This window comes from Panulirus ornatus, chromosome 57, assembly GCF_036320965.1.
Source record: "Panulirus ornatus isolate Po-2019 chromosome 57, ASM3632096v1, whole genome shotgun sequence".
Classification (NCBI taxonomy): domain Eukaryota; kingdom Metazoa; phylum Arthropoda; class Malacostraca; order Decapoda; family Palinuridae; genus Panulirus; species Panulirus ornatus.
This window is the reverse complement of record NC_092280.1, coordinates 21,250,427-21,272,280: the sequence shown is the minus strand read 5'-3', so window position 1 is coordinate 21,272,280 and position 21,854 is coordinate 21,250,427. Positions and strand designations below refer to the sequence as shown.

Genomic DNA, 21,854 nt, shown 5'->3' with positions numbered 1-21,854 from the left:
GTTGAACAGTGTAAATTGAAAATGAAAATTGCCATGTTTAGTTGCAATAATAAGGGGACTTGACCTGGGTGTAACGTTGTCGGTAAACTGTAAACCCACTGCAATATTTAGTGTAGTTTCAATCAATTATTCAATAGTCCAAAAATAGTCGCTTTACTCTGGGAAATCTTCTGGTAGGCACAGCAGTTGGTTATACAGTTACATTTTGTAAACCCAGTTGGGCCTTAAAGAAAAGCATCCATTCCCTATACCTATAAAGTTATGACATCTTTGACCCCTGTTAAAACTGAAAGTAATAGTATATATAAAATAATGTGTCTACCTTGTACCTTGTTCATTATCAAGAAAATTACTACTACTGCTGTGTTACAGAAATACAGAGTAATCTAAATACGACAAACAGGAAATACACATCCTTAAAATTATATATAAGTACAGTAAAATAACTTGCTTATGTTTCATTTTCGATGTATTAAATACAATATTGTACTTCTTAATATTACTTCATATTCTACAAATCTAATCTCAGATTTACTTATGCCTCTTCCAGACCTTGTTTTACTTGCCACTGGGCTTCCTAAAGGAACCATACAGTATGAACTTACAACAGGTCTCTCCATGCATATGTCAGACTCCCTTTGATCTTCAAATGTTCTATCAGGTTCCTTAATCACAACTTGCCCAGAACTCATTTGTCCAGAAGCCTGCTGTGTATCACTCATACCTTCCTAACCCCACTCCTGTATGGTTACTTCTCTTAGAGCTCCCTAATCTTTTAACTGTACACTTTTAAATATCATTTGATCAACATATCTCCAGACAACTCTTATCTCTTAGTTCTATTTTATATTACAGGGGTCCACTTTCTTACTCTAAAACAACTGATACCCAGTAAGTTCCCCACCAATTCTCCACATACACTTCATCTTTTACCCTAAATTCCCTCAAAGTCTGCCCTTATCAGTAATTTTTGTTCATGTTTTCTTTATACCCTTACTTTAAGTTTGGTCTCAGTAGGTCAAGGGGTCCATGTAGATTTCTATCGATTAGCAACTCTGCTGGGGCACTCCCAGTTACAGACTGTGGTGAACATCTATATCTGAATAAGAACCTAGACAACCTTAAGATATATTCCCTTTACACACATACACACAGTTTTACAATGAATCAAGTAGTAAAGTATTATCTTTCTTGCCTTTACACTTGCAAAGATAATTTTAATAAATTTTTTTACCCAAAACAAAACAGCTTAGTCACTGGCTACCAGTCTTTTGACAAGTGCCTACTTAATCCATGCATAAAAAACTGTAGTGCCTGTGTTCTCACACACAGTGTTCTTTATGGTGCAAAGGCCTGTCATTTTATATCAAATAATGGCAAATAAGAGTGCCATCAGCAATGCGTGTGCTAACAGTTCTGGGAAACTCAATGTCATATGACTGAAAATTATTTAGAGTATCATGAATATCTGGAGAGTAGCCCCATTTCTGAACAAAAAATCATTCGGGTGGCTTTGGAGATACTTCCTTCCAATTCAGACAAGGATTTGCTACTCCCTGAACACTTCCAGGCTAGAGAAATAAGATAGGTTTCCATGAAATTTGGCTTCTAGTGGACCATCTCCCTCAATTAGATGGTTAAAATGGGAGTTTACTGAACCTACTTTGGTTAGGGTAAAGCACCACAGCTGTGACAAGTATAGTAAGCTGACAGCTTGTAACTCAATTCAAGGGAACCAGGGGGTGTCGATATTTGGGGACACAGCCCTGACTGACAAGCCAATGAGCCCCCAAGTGTTTATACTTTTATTTTAGTGTCAACATAATGTATACATTTGAACATCAAAGCATTGTATTCAATTCTATTATAATGCAAAGTTTAGTTGATTCCCCTGACTGCTCTGTAGAGATCCCATGAAGACAATTAGAAACCTGTGCATCTTCATTTTCTTTTATGTATACTATTTATTTCAGCTAGAATACCCTTAATTGTTTTAGCATTATTTTTAACAGCTGTGCAATAATCTGGAAATAATAATTTGATACCAGTTATTTCTGTAAGAATACCCCTAATGTTTTCATCCTTTTATTTTACAGCTGTGCAATAACTTCAAAATAATTTATATTTATTCATATATTTATGTATAATTGCCCTAGGACCCCTTTTCCTGCAGTTTCAAGACAGTGCTGCTATCAGTACCTGGGAATTGATGGATTTTTAGAGCAAGTTATTTAATGAGACAGTATTCCCAGCATCACAGCCTCATCAAAGATGAATTTTCAACCTTTATAAACTCATGCAGGCACAGTCTTTTAACATCTAATAATTAATATGAAAACCAAAGCAACATGCAAATTTTCAAATTACTTCGATCTTGTCTATGAATTCCAAATTGTAGAGATGGAATATATACATGACATGGGCAGGTATAAAATCATAAAAATATATGCTAGATCTTAACTTTATAACTTACCAAATGGCTTATTAAAGAAATCTCTAATTTTTTTTCCTGCTATATGAATGGGAGGTCAAGGGATGAAACCTGTTTCTCCTATCTACAATAAAACACTTGAAGTGTGGGACAATCTAAAATACTTATAGTTCTTCATTGGGCATTTCAATCAAATTATACTGAAATATAATAAACTATAAAATCAAAGATAAGACATGAAACCAAAGACAATAGTCAAAGAACTAAAACAAAAAGATATGAGCTAATAACTACAGTATCAAAATTAATACACCTAAGAAAAGGAAGAGAAATACGTTAATAAGTTTCAGAAATAGTTTTTACACATTACTGTCTTTGTTGTGATGGTAAAGATCATTAACATTTAAAAAAAAAAATGAAAATATCGGAAGTAATAATATATTACTATTTTTACTGTGATAGTAAAGATTATCCTCTTTTTAAGGTTTATGATAACAATCGTGACTGTTGGGTGGCACGTACATCTCTGAGTAGAGGGCGAGGCCACTTAGGAATGGCTGCTCTCCATGGTTCACTCTATGCTGTAGGGGGTGTGGGCTGTGTTGGAGGGGCGAGTCAAGTTCTTGCATCTTGTGAGAAATTTGATCCTGGATCTGATATGTGGGTGCCCATTGGTAAGTGATCCAAATTTTAAGAAAATATCAAAAATATATATTTAGCTCATGTATATGAATATACATACTGGGTTTGTGTTCTTCCACAATCGTTTTTGGTGATATATGGGAGCTTATGCTGTGTTAGTTTTATTAATACTAGAAGCATTTATCTATGAAAGAATGAGAAATATACTCCAGAGAACCAACCAAAAATTACTACATGTTGTGAATAACAGAATAGGTTCAGCTTACTGAAATGGTCTGGAGACATGGAAAGAATGGATGAAGACAGACATTCAGTAGTAAAGTGAGACAGGTTGGAGATGATATTTTTGGGTACCACAGATTCAGCAGAGGGGCAAAGTAAGGAAATACTGTGCATCACTGCATGAAAAACATGCTAATGCTCTGTCTGTTGTTCAGTCTTTATACAATAAGCACTTATATGAACACATCTTGAGGATAATCTGACAGCATGAAAAAGTAGGCCAAAGTCCAATACATCATGAACTTACTTGATATATAAAGCACAACTTTTGTGAGGATTAGCAATACATCACGCCCAATTTCATTGAGTGTTTTAGCATATGAAGACAGAGTGCATATATTTATGAATGAGAAAAATTCAACTTCATTTATGTGTATTACACTGACCAATTTTTCCACCTTATCTAGCACCCCTAGCTCAAGCTCGGGCTTACTTGGGTGTGGCCGTGATTCATGACCAGTTGTATGCCATTGGGGGTTATGATGGTTCAAGATGGTTGAATTCTGTCGAGAGATATGATCCTCTGCGTGACCAATGGACTACAGGTGAGTGACTCATATTCAGAACAAAATGCGTAAGTGCATATCAGGTCATTCTGTTTAAATATTCTAACACTGAATTTGACACATAATACATATGCTCATTTAATTCATACAAGTGTTGCAATTTCCATTTTGTTCCATCATGGTTCAGCAATGCCCTCATCTCATTCTCAATGTGTGAAATGCTGTAGCCTTAAAAAACATGAAATGACCCAGCTGACAATATTCGTGTACTCCTACAAATGTTTCAGGCTGTTCATCCATATCATCATTTACATTCATGTACAAACTGTCTGCTTATAAAACTGAATTGCACTAAGTATACAGCTAAGGACAAGTTCAGGAAGGTGATCACAATGTAAATCAAGCTAATATTAGAATATTCTTAATTTTGTTCATGGCACATAAAAAATCACAAGAACTAGTAGAGAAGGCCCAGAGAAAGACAACAAAGATGGGTCTTGAAATAAGCATGCCGAGTTATAGTGAGAGATTAGAGGCCACAATAATTTGCCTGCTCTGAATAAGAATAAAAAAAGAAAGAGGGGAGACTTAATGACTATCTTCAAGTTCCTAAATTAGTTTGAGAGTAACAATGAACAGTTCTTCAAAGAATGCAAAGACGGAGCAACTGGAGGTCAAAACTGGAAATATAGTATGTAACTTGTAGGAAAAGACATAAAGAAGAACTTTAATAGTACAGTATCAGAGTAATGTATGAATGGAATAAGTTGAGAGATGAAACTATACAAAAATGGTGAAAGTTCAACAGATAGGATTCTGCGGGTGCAAAACTTTCTCCATTTACTCAAACTGGAAATTACATAAATGAAATACTTTTGAGTTGTACAAGTTATTTTGTTAAAGTGATTAATACTCTTCTAATTACTTTCATGGTATGCAGTGTCATCAATGATCAGTGCTCGCAGCAGTTTTGGTGTGACTGTCAGTCATGGACGTATCTACTGTTTAGGTGGCTTCAGTGGCGAGTCCAACCTTAACACAGTTGAGAAATACAACCCCCGCACCAACATGTGGCACTGTGTCCAGTCTATGCAGCTTCGACGTTATGGATTAGTGGCTGCCACTGTCTATGTCCCAGGGTCTACAAGAAGGTAACAGATGGTATCAACATTCCTATAGCTTCAAGGTGTATCAGTAGAAAAACTGAGTCTAGGATCTCTAAATTAAGTATCTGACACTTTCACCTTGTCTAATACTTCACAAATGTAGAAGCTAGCATTTAACGGTCGTGGACGTTATCTCTTGATAAATGAACAGCAGTAAACCAAGATGTTTGTATGTTTAATCTCATATTACTAATAGCACTGTGGGTTAATTATGCTACAAAGATGCAAGTTAATAAAATCAGTAACCACAAGACCTGCAGCCGTAATATCTAGTACACTCAGAGGTTTACCAATTTATCAAGTAGCATGGCCCACAAACTATAGGAGAAACAGCTTTTCCTACAAATATCAAGGATTGTGCGGAAGCATTCACCAACAATAGTAATGGACTCAGGGATCTGTACCATCTTATCTTTGGCATTCAATTGCTGGGTGAGAGTATAACAGAATATTGTCATTGTATTATCGAAGTTGAAGGGCTGGAACATTCATTTGCTAAGACTGCATATGGACATGCTATCTTATATTTGCATACTGATGTGGGTTCTGCAGGTATAACATAACTGTTAGTATTCAGTTGTGCATCTTACATTATAAACTATAGAGTGGCCCAGGGATATCTAACTGTTCTTTCTGGTGCTGAGTATAACTCAAAACATATCTTGACTTCTGCAACAGTTGAAGTGTTAGGCATGTTGATATACAGTGATCATTTGTACTGTTAAATCCACTTCCTCAAATATATATTTCATTTTCTGGAATGCTTCTAGGGCTTGAAATTATTCCAGTGTTATTTATACATATTAGTAGACCATTTGGTTCATAATTTGAAAATATTTAGTTATCTACCTTATACTCATAATATGAAGTTTTTCTGTAAAAAACAGAATTGTTGAATTTTAAAAGGTTTCAGTAAGCATTTCCTTGTATTCACTTAAACTTACATATTTCATCCACAGTTACTAAATACAGATTGTGTTTAACCACAAGTTATCTAATGAAATTTTAATAAAAGAACCAGTTTCATGTAAAATCTTCATCTGTAGAAATAACTATAATTTAAACTGCTAGTATGTATTTATGCCAGGTAGTTATAATCAATCTTGTGAACTAGCCCTATTTGTTTCCTTATGAGACTGATAATGTGGCGAGCGAGCATAATCATAGTTATTGACATCCTATATTACTTAGTATCGACAAGACTTTCTGTAGTTAAATTTGTGTAATAATTTGAACTCCTTTCTATAAGTTTGTATAAAGGAAAAATGCTTCACAATCTAAAACATTATATATTTAAATCACGAAACATGAATTTTAGCATCAAAGTTCCATATAAAATGGATGATTAATTTATAAAGACGTCATTCAGCATGTTAACAGGGGCTGTTATAAAAAAAAATGAAGGGTAATACTATATCTCTGTCCAGTTCATACTATTATTTCATGCTCCTAAGTATATTGGTATGTAATTGGTTTTAAATGACATTTGAGAGTATTAATGCAAAAATTACAGAGATGTGTGCAATTATCCATGTAAAAGTTTCATCATGTTCTCAACCAGGAATTTTAAATGCAAGAGAGAAATGTGAACATAATAGCAACAAAATTACATGCATCTTGTAATAAAGCATTTGGTTATTTAGAAGTCAACCAGAGTATTGCAGCTAATTCAACTCTCTATAGGATGTTTATAATTCAATTTCTTACTTTCCGATTATTATCAAACTGATGGGCATCCCCAACTTACAAATTGCTTGTCCCCCTGTTCATAACTTAAATTACTTGGAAGTCAGACAATATAAGGAAGTGATAGTAATATGCATAAAATTAGAATAAATAACTATACCTAACAGTAAGAATCAAATACTGTATTCTGAAATACATACTGTAGGGAATAAAACATCTTATAAAGCAACATTTACTGAAAATAATGCACATTTAAGTAGTTCCACATCTCATATGAGCAATTGATCATATGCCAGACTAGCAATTAAACTCTATTTTCTGGGACTCATTCATAAATACCACTGTTCATAAGTCGGGGACTTCCAGTACCTCATTTCTGTATGTTTTTTCTAAAATTGATAATGACTACAGTAAGTTTTCACAAGTTATATTATCACTGGGCATATGTAATATTCATATCAGCTATTCTAGACTTTATATTCTATATTTCTACTATCTGATGTGCATCTGAAAGGTTTTAAAATGAATCATGTCTCCCTCTTTCATGTAAATGTCCAGTGAATCAGTACTCTGTGTATATGTTTATCAGAGACTCAAATGCAATACTCAGCAAAACTTTTTAGGAAAACAGCATATTGTAAATTATTGTGTATATTTAGTGTATAGTTTAATTATAATTCCAAATAATTTTTAAGTTATTTAATGTTTTATACATTTTGCATTTTTTTATAATTGTAAATCCCTTGTAAACATCATAACAGTTTCAAATAGAAATTATATTTTAAGCCTTCCACCAGTCTACTTCTTGCTGAATCAACATACAAATTCTGTACTGAATATCCTAGTTATATGTCTTCTGTAAATAAGAATATGCAATAGAGTTCATAAAATCAAAAGGAGGATGTCCTGCAGACATTTTCATATAGTTTGAGAATACTAAAAATAATAACTGCACCCTTAACATGTATAAAGTTATATGACTTTTTATGAATTGTGTAGATAACAGAAAAATGGTTGTGTAAAGCATTTTTCGTTTTTGTTTATATGTAAAGGACCAAACTTAAAGAAGAAAAAATACCGCTATACATTCAGTTCAAGATCAACGCGATTGCAAAATGTTCAGGCAAACAACTATCATATGACCTCTTCAAACAGTTCAGCAGTGAGACAGATTGGCTATAAGAATCTAAGCAAGGTAGAATCATATATAAAACTCATGTATCCAGTGGATGCAATAAGCCATTTCTACCTTCGGTACGTCTTTTAAAACCAATAAATTTTTCACAGTTCAGTAGAAGTGATTCTTTCTGGGTGTCTATAATTGATAAGTTCTTTCTGATTAAGTATAATATCACATTATTCAATGCTTTCCATCATTTGATAAAATCCCGATTAATAAAAACAATTGTTTTCATCTGTTTAAAAGTACAGATAACATGAGTTGTTTACTTCTTAATCATTTGACAAATACAAGTAAATGTGAAGAAAGAGCAATAGGAGAGATACATTAAACTTAAGAATACACTTTAAAGTAGTAACAGGGCAAAGAAAGCTAAGGAGGCATTGTGAACAACTTTGAATATCACAAAAGAAACCTAGTTAATAGATTGGATGTTATGTCATATTACATTTCATTTCACAGTAACTATATTTTATTACATACTTTGTCACTGTCTCCTGCGTTAGTGAGATAGCGCAAGGAAACACACTAAAGAATGTCGCAACCCACCCACATACACATGTATGTACATAAATGCCCACACATGCACATGTACATACCTATAAATTTCAACATACACATACACATACATACACAGACATATACATATGTACACATTCATACATGCTGCCTTCATCCATTCCTGCCGCCACCCTGCTAAACATGAAATGGCACCATCCCTCCCCCCATGTGCGTGTGAGGTAGCACTAGGAAAAGACATCAAAGGCCACATTCGTTCACACTCAGTTTCTAGCTGTCATGTGCAATGCACCAAAACCACAGCTCCCTTTCCACATCCAGGTTCCACAAAACTTTCCATGGTTTACCCCCAAACGTTCACATGCCCTAGTTTAATCCATTGACAGCAAATCAATCCCAGTATACCACATCATTCCAATTCACTCTATTCCTTGCATGCCTTTCACCCTTCTGTATGTTCAGGTTTCGATTGCTCAAAATCTTTTTTACTCCATCCTTCCACCTCCAATTTGGTCTTCCACTTGTCAAATCCACACTCACTCTCTGTAATATACTGAAATCTCATTTAGGTGGAGCTCAGATAACCAAAAATCAGCTAATAATCAGACGAGTAAAAATATGATGATGCTTTGTGCAGTCTTCAAAATCAAGACTTATTGCAGTTACTGGCAAAACTCCAAGATTTGATCCAGACTTTTTTAAAATGATCAGACAGTATCTGGATATAAGCAAAGAACTATCTTTGTCCTGAGAAAATGTTTGTAATCTCTGTTTAAATCATCCACGAGACCCTAGCTTGGCTCCAATTGTTTTGGAGTGGTCATGTGATAGCTACTGAACTGCAAAGTGGGTTTTCAAATGAATTCCCTCCTATATTCAAGCAGCACTTTCTATTATTTTAGCAAGATGAAATACAGGAGAAATGCCAAAAGCAACATGAAAAGTAGAAACAAAAGTATATGAAAATCTGAAAAGCCATGGAAATAGATCCCAAATATATTACAGAAGGTAGTAGGTTGCATATAAAAGAGTTCAATCACACATTCAATCTTTTTTCTTTTTATAAAATCAGCTTGGGAGAGCAATATGTTCATTGATTCAAACAATGCAACTTGCATCATTAAAAAACATCAACATATGTGCTCTTTTACAGTAAACTTGTAAGACATTATGCAAATCATGCCTTCAACCATGAGCAACCTACAACTGTACAATATCCTAGATGTCACACAAGTATCTACTGAATATTTTTTAATATCTATTTCACATTTCCATGCTTTTAAGGAACAATGCATTGATTTCCCAAGTATTTTGCTCTTATCCTAAAATTCTACAATATCTAAACAATCCTGAGTACTAATTAATGTACATAAACAGTCTCACTGTACAAGAATCAAAGCATTTAAATCATCACAGTTTGCTTCAAAAAAATGAAGTGGCAAAAGAAATGAAACAAGTCTTCCAATAGGTGGTCAAACATTATCAATTAATTACTCTTAGCAATACGTTTTTCATAAGAAATGAAAAAAGGTCAAAGATGCTGAATAATAAAACCTATGGCAAACTCATTAAGAAAAATCAGCTTAGAACAGGCACTCGTCACAGCAAAGTCTGCTGTCAGCCAACAGAATGACTGTAGAAGGTTTAATAATGAGATATCTGAGACATTATATTTCTTTAATGATATGATTTTCACTAGTAATGTCTAACAAATTTTCTCATAGAATTTTTATTTTTGTATACTATTTTGAAACATTATAGAATTATATGTATATTTTACGCCTAATGTTAGCTTTAATCTACGTATTTTCTATGTTCTTTCTGTAAAACTATAACTATGTAGTGTACAGAATATATATATCTAATAAAAGTTCGTGACATTTATGATCACTTTCACAAGACTTCCTACAGCAAATCACTTCGAAAGTAGTACACCTCTTGCTCAATGTCTCAACTTGTCAAAACTAGTTCCACAAAAGGATAGGATTTCTTAGTGGGTTAAACATAACCTATTCATGTGTAACATCTCAAAAGACCTAATTTCTACCTCTTCCTAAAACTCCTTAAGACTTTTCCACCTCATCCGAGGTAAATTAATTACTCTTAGCAATACGTTTTTCATAAGAAATGAAAAAAGGTCAAATATATTTGGTCTTGGACATACCTTGGTAACACCATATAATCGGTTTTATATAAAAGTTTTATATAAATGCCAAAGGATCTCCTCCTGCACATTCATTTCATATGTAAAAATAGGCCCAATTCATCCATGTATGAAGTGTTGTTTTCACATACACGGCAGATCTAGCTTTATGAACTTGAAAAGAAATCCAACTTATCACTCACAATTTGACCTTAAAATTTGACCCCCCCTTTTTGTGTGCCATATTTTTTTGTTCCTTTTCTGTGAATATTACATTAATTTCTCCAGTGAAATGGCTGCTTGCATGCTTCTGCCATAAGCCAGACCATACAAAGCAACAAGCTACTATTTCAAAGGATTAAAGGATTACTTTAGTAATCCCTGTGCAATAATCTATACATATTTTAAAGTTAACATATGAAAATGAAGATTATTAATTGACGGAAGAATTTGGCTAAAATCTAACTCTTCTCTCCATATTCAACAATATGTATAATTCAAAGTCATATAACACCTCTGATATTTGCAAATACCTGTACTCAGGCAGTACATGTAGTACTCTTAAAATGGGTCATTTAAGTTCATTATCTCCCAAAGCCAGACTTTTTTAATATTCGATCACCATTTCCCGCATTAGAGAGGTAGCACCAGAAATAAGAAGGCCGCAGTTGTTCACATCCATTCTTTAGCTGTAATGTGCAACACACTGAAACCACAACCCCCTACCCACAACCAACCCCTCAACAATCTTTCGATGATCTACCCTGACTGCTTCACACGCCTTGATTCAGTCCATCAACAGTACGTTGACCCCTGTACACAACATTATTCTAATTCACTCTATCCCATGCTCGCCTTCCACCCTCTTGCAAGTTCGGGCCCTAATCACTCAAAACCTTTTTCACTCAATTCTTCTATCTCCAATTTAGTCTCTCCATTCTCCTTCTCTACTTTTAACACACATGTATCTTCTAAGTCAACCTTTCCTCGCTCATCCTCTCTATATGTCCAAACCATTTCAGCACACCCTCTTCAGCTCTCTCAACCACACTTTTTATTACCAAACCTCACCCTCATTTTATTTAAGATATATGAGGGCAACATATTGTCCTCATATCTTATTTCCAATACCTCCACCCTCCATACATCACCATCATATTCATATAAAACATGTGCCTTGCATTCATAAAACATTGTTGGGAGTAAAACTTACCTTTAAAGATACACTTTTTGCCCTCCCAAACATTTAAGGGACATTTTCATATTCAAAATTCCTAGGGGAAAGCAGGACACTGAGTTTACAACCAGGAATATTCTGCCAAAGTCAGGATGTCTTAAAACTATCGAATTCTAAATGGAACCCAGCCAACTAAATATTGAAAAGTATATTACTTACCTTTAGCCTCCAGAGATACCGCCATCAGCAATAAGTAACCAGATTTTCAGGTAACTGATCACTATAAAAATTTTCTGATAACACTACACACGAGATAAATAGATTTCCTGAGGCTATATTGCAAATATACCAGGTGGTATCACTTTGCAACATTCAGTTCACCATATTGTTTCACACAATACACTTTGTACTTTAAAATTTTTCTCTACAAGTTGTTAATCAAAATTTTTCTGGTCATTCTTACTTTGCGCATTTCCCCCCAGTCATTTCAAATCATGATTCATTACTCAGTTTGGTAAATAAGCCGCATATAAATAAAGATATGTCACGTTACTCAGCCAAGCAGATCACCTTGACCTGACCCCCACGAGACTGGACGTTGCAATGTTTCTGTATCACCGCCACATGACTCAAGTCACATTAGCTCACAAACACAAACTTGTCCCTGTTCTTTTCATATAATTTTGTACATGAAATGTAATAAAAAAAAAACATTCACACTAGTTATATAACACGAGTCTGTCTCACTTCTCATCGCCCAGGAGGAGGAGGAGGGCAGTAGTGAGGGACTAACTGTGGACCTGGTCCTGGCCCAGATGTGGGCGCGGCCGGGTAGCGAATGACCTTAACCAGCAGTTTGACCATAGAACCGGTAGTTTGGCTATGTCATTATAGGTGAATATGAAACATACTGAGTGTCCCGATTTTCTGTTGTAATGAGGGAAATTGATTTTATCGCGTACAATGAATGATACTCTATTTCTCTAACGAATGTAACTGTGATCCCCAAACCTCAAGGAGGTGGGTACCAGCAAACGAGATGTCAGGGCAACGTGACTACATGAATGGTGCACATATGGCGCAACATTAAGATAAATCTTCTGTACGCAAAACTGGACATTTTTGCCCGCTGGTAAAAGTGAAATAAGAAAAAAAATACCAGGCCTTGAAACAGCAGAGAAAAAAGGTGCTGTTATTTACACTGCAAACAACGTATTCTATATCACCTTGATAGTTATTGTACATGGCTGGTCTGTAATGGTAGTACACTTCTTTTGGAACATTATGTGATCTGGGTAAAAGAAAGTCAAGAATTTGAGAAAATCTCCCAACTCAACTCGGCTCAAACACCGAGTTACCTCCTACCATTACCAGGAGTTGGGTATGACGTAAAACAACTGAAATTTTCATATTAATTCTTCAAAGTGCTTTATGTAAAATTACTTGCAGTAATTACAGGTGTATGATCAAGATAATGCAAAAGTGTAAACAAATGAACTACGTAGCAAGTAGATGACTATCAAAATATAAAAGCAATTCAGAGCATCTTCCGAAATTCGTCCCTCCAATTTAGCACCGTTTCGTTAGTCATGACAGTACTTTATATCAAACACTAATGGCTTTTTTTCATTGGGTCAATAGAAAACAAAATACTGATGTGTTACATCACCAAGAATACAGTTATAAACTTACGTAGTTGGACGTCGATATGTGAAAATGAAGGGCATCGAGAATGTAGAGCCTGGGCCGGGTAGTAGGTAGCCGCTCTTCTTATGGTCCATGATAAAGATTTTTTCTTTTCTTTTAAATCACACTAGCTTGACCCTTGTTATTTACATTCGGATGCATAACATCAGTGAAAACTCTTTTGGTTTTAAAAGGGACGGCCATACATACGCGCTCATTTTCTCCAAAATCGGGACATTTCAATTATGTTTCTTTTCGTTCTGAAAGTAAAAGGGACATTGTTCAACAGCGGGTCTGTCCCGCCGGTTAGAACGTTTGGTAACGCAACTGATAACGAATTGTCGGCAAAATGCCTTTCGTTGCTTCAATTTCAGTCCTATATTTATCATAACCCTTCAGTCGCTTTAATACGGCAAGTGACAGGTTACAGCCGGATATAAATCAAGCAAGATGTCGGGATTTTGAAAAACTCATTAGCAACTAATAATGTTCAGCGCTTCTACTCCCTATCCATTTGAGCCTATCTACAACCACTCTGACAAGAGGTACAAGAGTTGAACAGATGATACAATCACGTCAGTGTTTCCGTGACAACTGCTTGACGCTGCCGAGCAAGGAACACACGATGCAGACTAAGAATGTAGGGAGATTACGGATACCACTTGACTATATTATAGAATACGATTATTCTAATCCAGTGATTATGAGAAACAAAAAAGTTATGCGTGATTTAACGCATAGAAGCACCCCTCCCCCTTTTTTTTTTTTTCCAAACGTCATGAGGTGGCCTAATATATGTACATTTGGTTTCCACTTTTATGTACTTACACCATACTAACATAAACATCTACCCTAATACAGCTACACAAAAGAATACGATATTACGGAAAGACACCTTAACTTTCGGCCATCTCCGCTGATGACCTACCACGATAACGTAGATCACCCGAAACTGAATTCAGGCTTAGGGTGACTATGAAAAGACATACAGATACAATCCGGAAATACATATATAATTAATTTTGCTTGTAAGATGGGGCTGTAGAGTTGCTGTACTAAATGCATTAAGTTTATATATTACCTGTAATTTCCTCATTTCTATCTGTGCATTTAGTTTCAGCACTAATGTCAACATTTCCCGATCGCAGTGGTTTGGGCAATCGACTGCCAAGTTAATATATTAAGACCGTTAACGTTGTTGTGAACTAAAAAAATACTTGAACACCTGAAAAATGTGTTGGAGGCCATAGTCGACGCTCTCACTTCATATACCACCTTACCAAGTTAAAGTTCCAAGCGGCTAATAGTCTATGGGGAGTTGTGGAACACTGAGAACGTATCTAGACATACCTTAGAACCAACCCTCAAACTAGCAGCGCCAACCCACTCAGCTCAATCACAACCGACAAAAGTTTGAAATTATTTTTTTGCTTTGTTAGAACATAAACAGAGTCATTTTCTTATAACCATAAGATAAATAATAGTATATTGTTAGATACTACATGCACTGTTAAAAATAGCCGATATATGGGTTTCAAAGATTTTTTTTATTTTTTTGCAGTTTAAAGTTTAGTGAATACATCACGTCCTTTATTTAAATACTGTAGTTGATAAAGATTAATAACATTCCTGTCATAAATGGTAACTGATTATAATGATTATCTGGGCTTTGCGTGTGTCGATGCCAGGGTCATTAATTTTCCAACACCAATCGAAAAAAAAAATGGACGTTTATACAATAACGCGTTTCAAGTTATCTGGCCAGTTATGTGTACAGAAACTTGGTACCAATGACGGGAATAATCTAAAGCGTTCGCGAGTCCCAGTTATTAATTTGCATTACAACTTTTATTAGAACGTTGATGAGTATGGCGTTTAATGACCACTACACACGATGTAAAAATATCACAGGCAGTTGGTTACCAACATACATTTGTAAAACTTTCAGTTGTTTTATTCTAACTGAATTTTACCTAGTTTGAGTTGATATTAAAAGCGCTCTCATTCGTGCAAGCCCAGATGTTCATCCTGCTGATTTCGAGCTGTGGTTTTATATAAACATCACACTGCCATCTTATGTGGATGACAACTGTTTCAAAAGTTGAGGCGTGGCCGTACGGCAGTTTAGCGCACGTTAAGGGTGTTACATGTAGGGTAGTAATTAATGTTTTCTGAAAAATGCATTGGTGTATATATAAGCATACATCATTTAATGTATCGTGATATATACAATGTAATGTATACTTACAATATCATAAAGGTAATAGCAAGTGCTTGGATCAAAGATATGCACGGAATCACCATGTATTGAAAATACAATATTATGCAATTACATACTTCTCAAAATATTTTACTCTCACATCGCCGTACTCGCCATGTGTGAGACAGCTGAATACTCACTCCTACTGTAGTTTCTCCATTTTTGATATTTTCACTTACCTGGTCGGCTTCAGTTAGGCTAATATACGTGGTCCGTGTTCTCATTCTTAAAGTTCAGTCAAGTTATACGAGTCGAGAGTAATACCTCGGGAAAGGAAGACAATCCATTATTAGTACAATTTATTACTTGGACATTTACAAATAGTTAAAATTAACTCAGCATTATTAAATATATTAATATAACATGGCATTCTCTGATGACCTACGGTACGTTCCTAACCTATGAATGGATCAACATGATGTTATGACGTCTACAATGTTTCTGTTCTTACCTGTATTATCCAACAGTTGGAAAACAGCAACAATAATAACTAAAATTCATAGTGAATTTTGTATGAGTAAAATGCACGGATGACGGTGAAAAAATGCATGAAGAATAATTTTGATCTTACAAGGTTTAGTAAGGTGCACGTTGTACTTTGTATAAAAACAAAATCAGTAATGAATTCATTATCTTTCGGTTCAGTACCTCAAACCGACCTGCTGACGACTTTACGATCAAGCTTCCAACAAAATACAAACTCAAAGCACCTGTAGTGGCAGCCCAAAGTGAGATCCGTGGGACGTGGCAAGCACCTAGCCTGACGTCACTGGGCATGACGGGAGGAAGGAACTACACTGACTGGCGGTTCCAGTGACTGCCTCATTTGGTCGAGTCTTTAACTGCTTTCAAGATGATAAGTCATTCTCATGTGAACGCATGAGCACGCTTGATTGGGATGTTTTCAGGAATGTATATTCTGACAAAGTTGAGCAAGAGATACGGGATGAAATGTGGTTAAACTGATGGGAAGGTGCAATGAATACAGTGGCCAGAGGTATTATCATCATCGTGATATGTTGTGGATGTGGGTTGAGAGGGTGGATGAAAGGCACTGAGCCATGGGAAGCTCCAGAGTAGGAACCTGAGTAAGCTCGCGCCACTACTATATATATGTACAGGAGCCCTGCTGCAAGGGACCAGGGTCCACCACCCTACAAGTTGTTGGTGATGACGTGGTACCGGCGGAACTGGCGCGGATTGATGCCGGCGTACACAGGGTCATTCATGGGCGTCGAACGTCGGGGGGTCGTACGACCTTTCATAGGCTGAGGCGGCAGGGATGTGAAGTGGTTCTGGCGAGGAGACCACGCCCAAGTGGACATGTACACGGGCATTGGTCTTGGAGCTGTTGAAACTGTTGGTCGCAGTACGGAGTTGCGATCCACCGTGTCAAGGGGTTTGTTCCTACGACGGGCGTTGGACATGGCCTTGACTTGCCGAGGCGTTGTCAACACTCGGCCATTACTGGTGGGCGGAGCACGGGCGGGTGAAGGGGAAGATGGCGAAGAGCCAGGACTGAGGCCATTGCTAGACGGGGCATTAGGGGAAGGAGCGACGCTCGGTGGGGACCCTGGCCCCCCTCACAGCTGTGCCTGGGAGCCACGCCATGACATCTGTCCGAAGCTGACTGCACCGTAGGTGGTCCCATAACCAATACTTCCGTAGTAGTCACTGGGTGCTCCACCAGGCCCATTCGGAGAGTACCCTCCCTGCAGACAGGTTACAATTTAAATAATCAGCCTTTTATATATATATATATATATATATATATATATATATATATATATATATATTATATATATATTTGATTTACCAAAAGAAGGAACAGAGAAGGGGGCCAGGTGAGGATATTCCCTCAAAGGCCCAGTCCTCTGTTCTTAACGCGACCTCGCTAATGCGGGAAATGGTGAATAGTATGAAAGATATATATACAGCCAATAATAATAATAAAATAATATATCCACATGAGAAACAATTACAGCCACCTGTATAAACAAATAACATTTCTCATACCTACAAAACAATAATAAACATATCCAACTGACCGCCATGTATCTATTAAGCTCGTCCTGAGTGTCGAAGATCATGACGATGAAGGGACTGCCAGGTACGTGTTCCCCAGACCACTTCACCTCCATGCGGTAGTCACCTGGTTCCGTCGGGTCGTACTTGCAGAGGATCGTCCGGTCCTTCTGCGACTCGCGCTGCATCTCCACACGGAAGGCACCTGTTAGACAGGCAACAAGGTTATGTTAAGGAAGCACAGTGCAACCTGTGTTGTGTCCGAGTCAGAAGATGGTCGTATTTTAGGGATGATAAAGTGAGGTCCAGAACACCTCCCAATAGTACAACCTGGTGTGTGACAAGTTACGAAAGTACTTAAAAGTGCACACCTTTAGGTCCTCTGATCCTGACGGTGAGTTGTCCAGCACCAGCACCGCGGGTGTCACAGATGAAGCGGCTTTGATAGCTTGCAAGCACTCCATGCTCAATACCCGGTCCGTACACACGAACCTGCAAACGAAAGTTTGCGAATGAAAAGGGTGACTTGTGAAGATGACTGCAATTATGCTGAGTGATTAATTACCATGAACGTAAGTGGACTGAAAAAGATCGAAAAGCTTGGAGAGAGAGAGAGAGAGAGAGAGAGAGAGAGAGAGAGAGAGAGAGAGAGAGAGAGAGAGAGAGAGAGAGAGAGAGAGAGAGAGAGAGAGAGAGAGAGTTTTAATGTACAGACGGCAGTAGGTGCGTGTCACATGAAGGTATTCTACTAAGTATAACATAAAGCAGTGGATATGATCTCAAGAAATGTTACGTATTGGTATACTGAATCTGGCAGGGTATGGGTTACCTTGGAGGCGTCTGGAGCACCAGCGACCTTGAGCGTGTATGGCGACCCCGGCACATGGTCGCCCTCGTATTTGACGTTCAGAGAATGACGGCCGGACTCCTGTGGACAGTAATTTCAATTATGGCTCATCCGCCGTTATATCATGGGATCACTATCAAAGCAAATAATCTTTGTTAATTCATTTGTTTTCAAATGCCACACATTGTAGCTGTTTCCCAACGGTTTATATTAAATCAAATAAAAAGTCTAGTAGTTGCACATGTAACAAAATGATCTGCAAAAGACATTTAGAGTTGGGTAGTCTGCAGCACACTACATTCCTTATATAGCTGCGCACTGTTCTCTTAATCAACATCTGGAACAGCCTCGGCAAGTGATAAAGAATCCTATGACACCATTAGGTAACGCAAAATCTAATCACATACGGTAGTAAGGCATGACATTTTTCCTCTTTATTGGACATAATTTTCAGTTTTTCTGAATTTCAAGATCTAAAGGGATAAAGGAGAAAGAATACTGCCCTCCCACTCCCTACGTGTGGTGGTGACTAAATGGGCAGCAGCTTGAGAGGGTTGGAAACACTTCCTTTCCTTATTTCAATGTCTGAAATAAAAGTGGAATGATAAGGAGCCAAGCGAGGAGTGCTCATCCTCCTCGAGGGCTCGAGTTGGGGTGTCTGAATGAGCATGAATGCAACCAGGATGAGAAGCAGGAAGATAGGTAGTATGTTTCGGCAGCAATCAACTTTACTAGGCTAAACAAGAGGGAAAGAAAGGTTTGGTAAAGGTAGTTAATAGGATGGCAAGTGCAAAAGATGGGGTGGTACTTCTGCTGAAGGTAGTTGTGAGAATTTATGAAAGAGTGCAGGACAGTGAGATGTAGAATGATGTGGGTGAATACAAAAGTGGATTATGAGAGGTGAGTGACTGGTAATGCATATGCACCTGGTAAGAAGTAGAAAGGTAGTGTGTTGGAAAGAGTACGCACATCAGCAATTTCGATGCTAGGGACTGAGTATTAAGTACTGATTTTTTTTAGTGCAAGAGTAAGTGATGTAACAGTGTGGGTATAACTGAGGGAATGGGTACCCAAGATGCTGTTACTGGGCATATGAAGTGGTCAGCAGAAACCATGAAATGGTTTGTGGCTTGAAAAGTGTGTTGGGGACTCTGGTTTTGGTGCATTATATATGACAAGTAGAGAGAACATGTGAGCATATTAGGCCAATTTCTGTCTGTTCTTCATGCAAACAAATATGTAAAAAAAAATCACATCTTTTATAAGTAAATTCCTTTAATTTTCCATTCTTTAAAAATATGAATCCTTTACTAACAAAAAAAAGTAGGGAAATGATGATGTAAAACATTTACATTATGACGAAAAGCCTATATATTTATCATGGCTGGATGTTCACATGACTAGTGGTGTCAGAGGGTAAGTTGATTAGTTGGTTTAGATTCATTAGTTACTATCAGTGACCCCACACATTACAAGCAACTTATTCTTCCCTAGACACTAAATAAACTCAATTTGTATGATTTGATGTCATAATATTTCTTTGTAACATATCAAATTAAGAAGAAATGAAAACTCAGCAAAAGTACCTGTGGTCTGATGTTGAGAGTGAAGGTGCCATCACCATGATCCTCAAGGTCACACAGAGCCACTTTCTGGGGTCCTGTGCAGGTGACAGTCAGCTCGCCAGGCCCTGCTCTCCGTGTGTCGATGAAAGACTTTATTTCCTGCCCCACCATTCCATGCCTGAGGCCCTCGCCTGAGCAAACAACTCTTGAGGCATCTGCTACACTCTCCTACATTGACCTTGAGAGGGACAGCCACGCACCTGGCGGTCTGACCACATCACATTAAGCAGGTAAGCACCAGGTACGATGGGTGTGTAGACTGATCGCCAGATTCCACCCCCTTGGTGTGTCAATGAAATAGACACATCAGTTTTAGTGCCACTCATGGTTACATCGGGGGCTCCAGGGCCAGCTGCTGATCCATCAATTATAAATTCTGACTGCTCACCACAGCGTGCTGTGGTGAGGCCGTGACCACGGAGAGTAACCCGTGTGTGATCACCTGTAGATATTGGCTCAGCCCAACCATGGACAGGCATGCCTGGCAATGGCAAGTCTGCATACCACAGACGTATTTCATATGCACCTTCTGCTATTGGTGTGAAAATTAGACGTGCTCGTGAACCATTCTGATCTAACCCCACTTCTAAAGGCCTGCCTTCATGGGTTACTTCACCTCTAAGTCGTCCTGGGCCAGCCTCACTAACATCAAAGGCTAGCCGCTTCTCCTCACGAGGAGTCAGTTCTAAGCGGCCATCAGCATCCTGCAAACTTGACCAACCACCAATGAGCCTCACACGTGCAGGATCAACAATCTTTGGGTGGAACGGGCTACCAGCAACATCTCGCTTGTTCCACTGAACACGTGCATCGAAGATGCCCACTTCATGAGGAACATATGTCACCTAAGTATAACAAGATAATTGGTAAACAAAATAAAATTAATAGATTTTGAATGCAAGATATATTTCAGATCAGTTTGTGATCAAGAAGCACATACACTATCGCAGTGCAGTGCAATGATAACTAAACTACTGAAAAAACACAAACACATACTAGATATTAGCCTAGTTTCAAAACAATTCACACAACATAAACATGGGGGTGTCATCATGATCTTAAGACCCAGAAGTCTCAGGGGTTAAACTCTCACTCATTATCCTAAATTTCAGTACTTCACTTGTTTTCTCTATACCTGCATTTCATATACCTTTGGTTAGTAAGACAGCATGGACATAGCTCATGAATTCTCTTCATAATGAGGGGAACATGGGAAAGTTTGAGCATCAGTACTGGTTTCTAATGGCTGTGACCCTGAGATAATTATACATATAAGGTAGCACCAAGAAACAGATGAAGAATGGCCCATCCACATATATACAAAAACACCCACATACGCACATATACATACATATACATATCAGTATCTACAGACATATACATACACACACATGCAGACATTATATGCATACACATGTACATATTCATACTTGCTTGCCTTCATCCATTCCTGTCGCTACCTCCGCCACACAGGAAATAGCATCGCTGGCCTCTGATTCAGGAAAAACAGACAAAAAAGGTCACATTCGTTCACACTCCGTCTCTAGCTGTCGTGTGTAATGCACCGAAACCACAGCTCCCTATCCTCATCCAGGCCCCACAGACTTTTCCATGGTTCACCCCAGATGCTTCACATGCCCTGGTTTAATCCAATGACAGCACGTTGACCCAGGTATACA

General features: G+C 37.4%; 3 protein-coding genes across 4 annotated transcripts in view; 1 reads left to right on the top strand and 2 right to left on the bottom strand.

Annotated features, from left to right (window-relative positions):
* The window catches only part of LOC139766246 (kelch-like protein 40), a 47,120-nt gene extending 36,824 nt beyond the window's left edge, over nt 1-10,296 (top strand). For both annotated transcript variants that reach the window (XM_071694606.1, XM_071694607.1), the window contains exons 8-10: nt 2,916-3,105; nt 3,763-3,900; nt 4,802-10,296. In XM_071694606.1, coding sequence (XP_071550707.1) covers nt 2,916-3,105; nt 3,763-3,900; nt 4,802-5,016 — 543 coding nt within the window. In that variant the 3' untranslated portion in view covers nt 5,017-10,296. The remainder of the gene's footprint in view (nt 1-2,915; nt 3,106-3,762; nt 3,901-4,801) is intronic.
* Prp8 (pre-mRNA processing factor 8) overlaps nt 1-12,463 on the bottom strand; it is an 80,474-nt gene extending 68,011 nt beyond the window's left edge. Inside the window, exon 1 of the mRNA XM_071694604.1 lies at nt 11,952-12,463. The gene's annotated coding sequence lies outside the window, so the exon portion shown is untranslated. The remainder of the gene's footprint in view (nt 1-11,951) is intronic.
* A 3,501-nt stretch (nt 12,464-15,964) lies between these two features.
* The window catches only part of jbug (filamin-type immunoglobulin domains fbug), a 152,943-nt gene continuing 147,053 nt past the window's right edge, over nt 15,965-21,854 (bottom strand). Inside the window, 6 exon segments of the mRNA XM_071694600.1 lie at nt 15,965-17,390; nt 17,727-17,908; nt 18,075-18,195; nt 18,533-18,631; nt 20,137-20,343; nt 20,346-21,020. Coding sequence (XP_071550701.1) covers nt 17,262-17,390; nt 17,727-17,908; nt 18,075-18,195; nt 18,533-18,631; nt 20,137-20,343; nt 20,346-21,020 — 1,413 coding nt within the window. The 3' untranslated portion in view covers nt 15,965-17,261.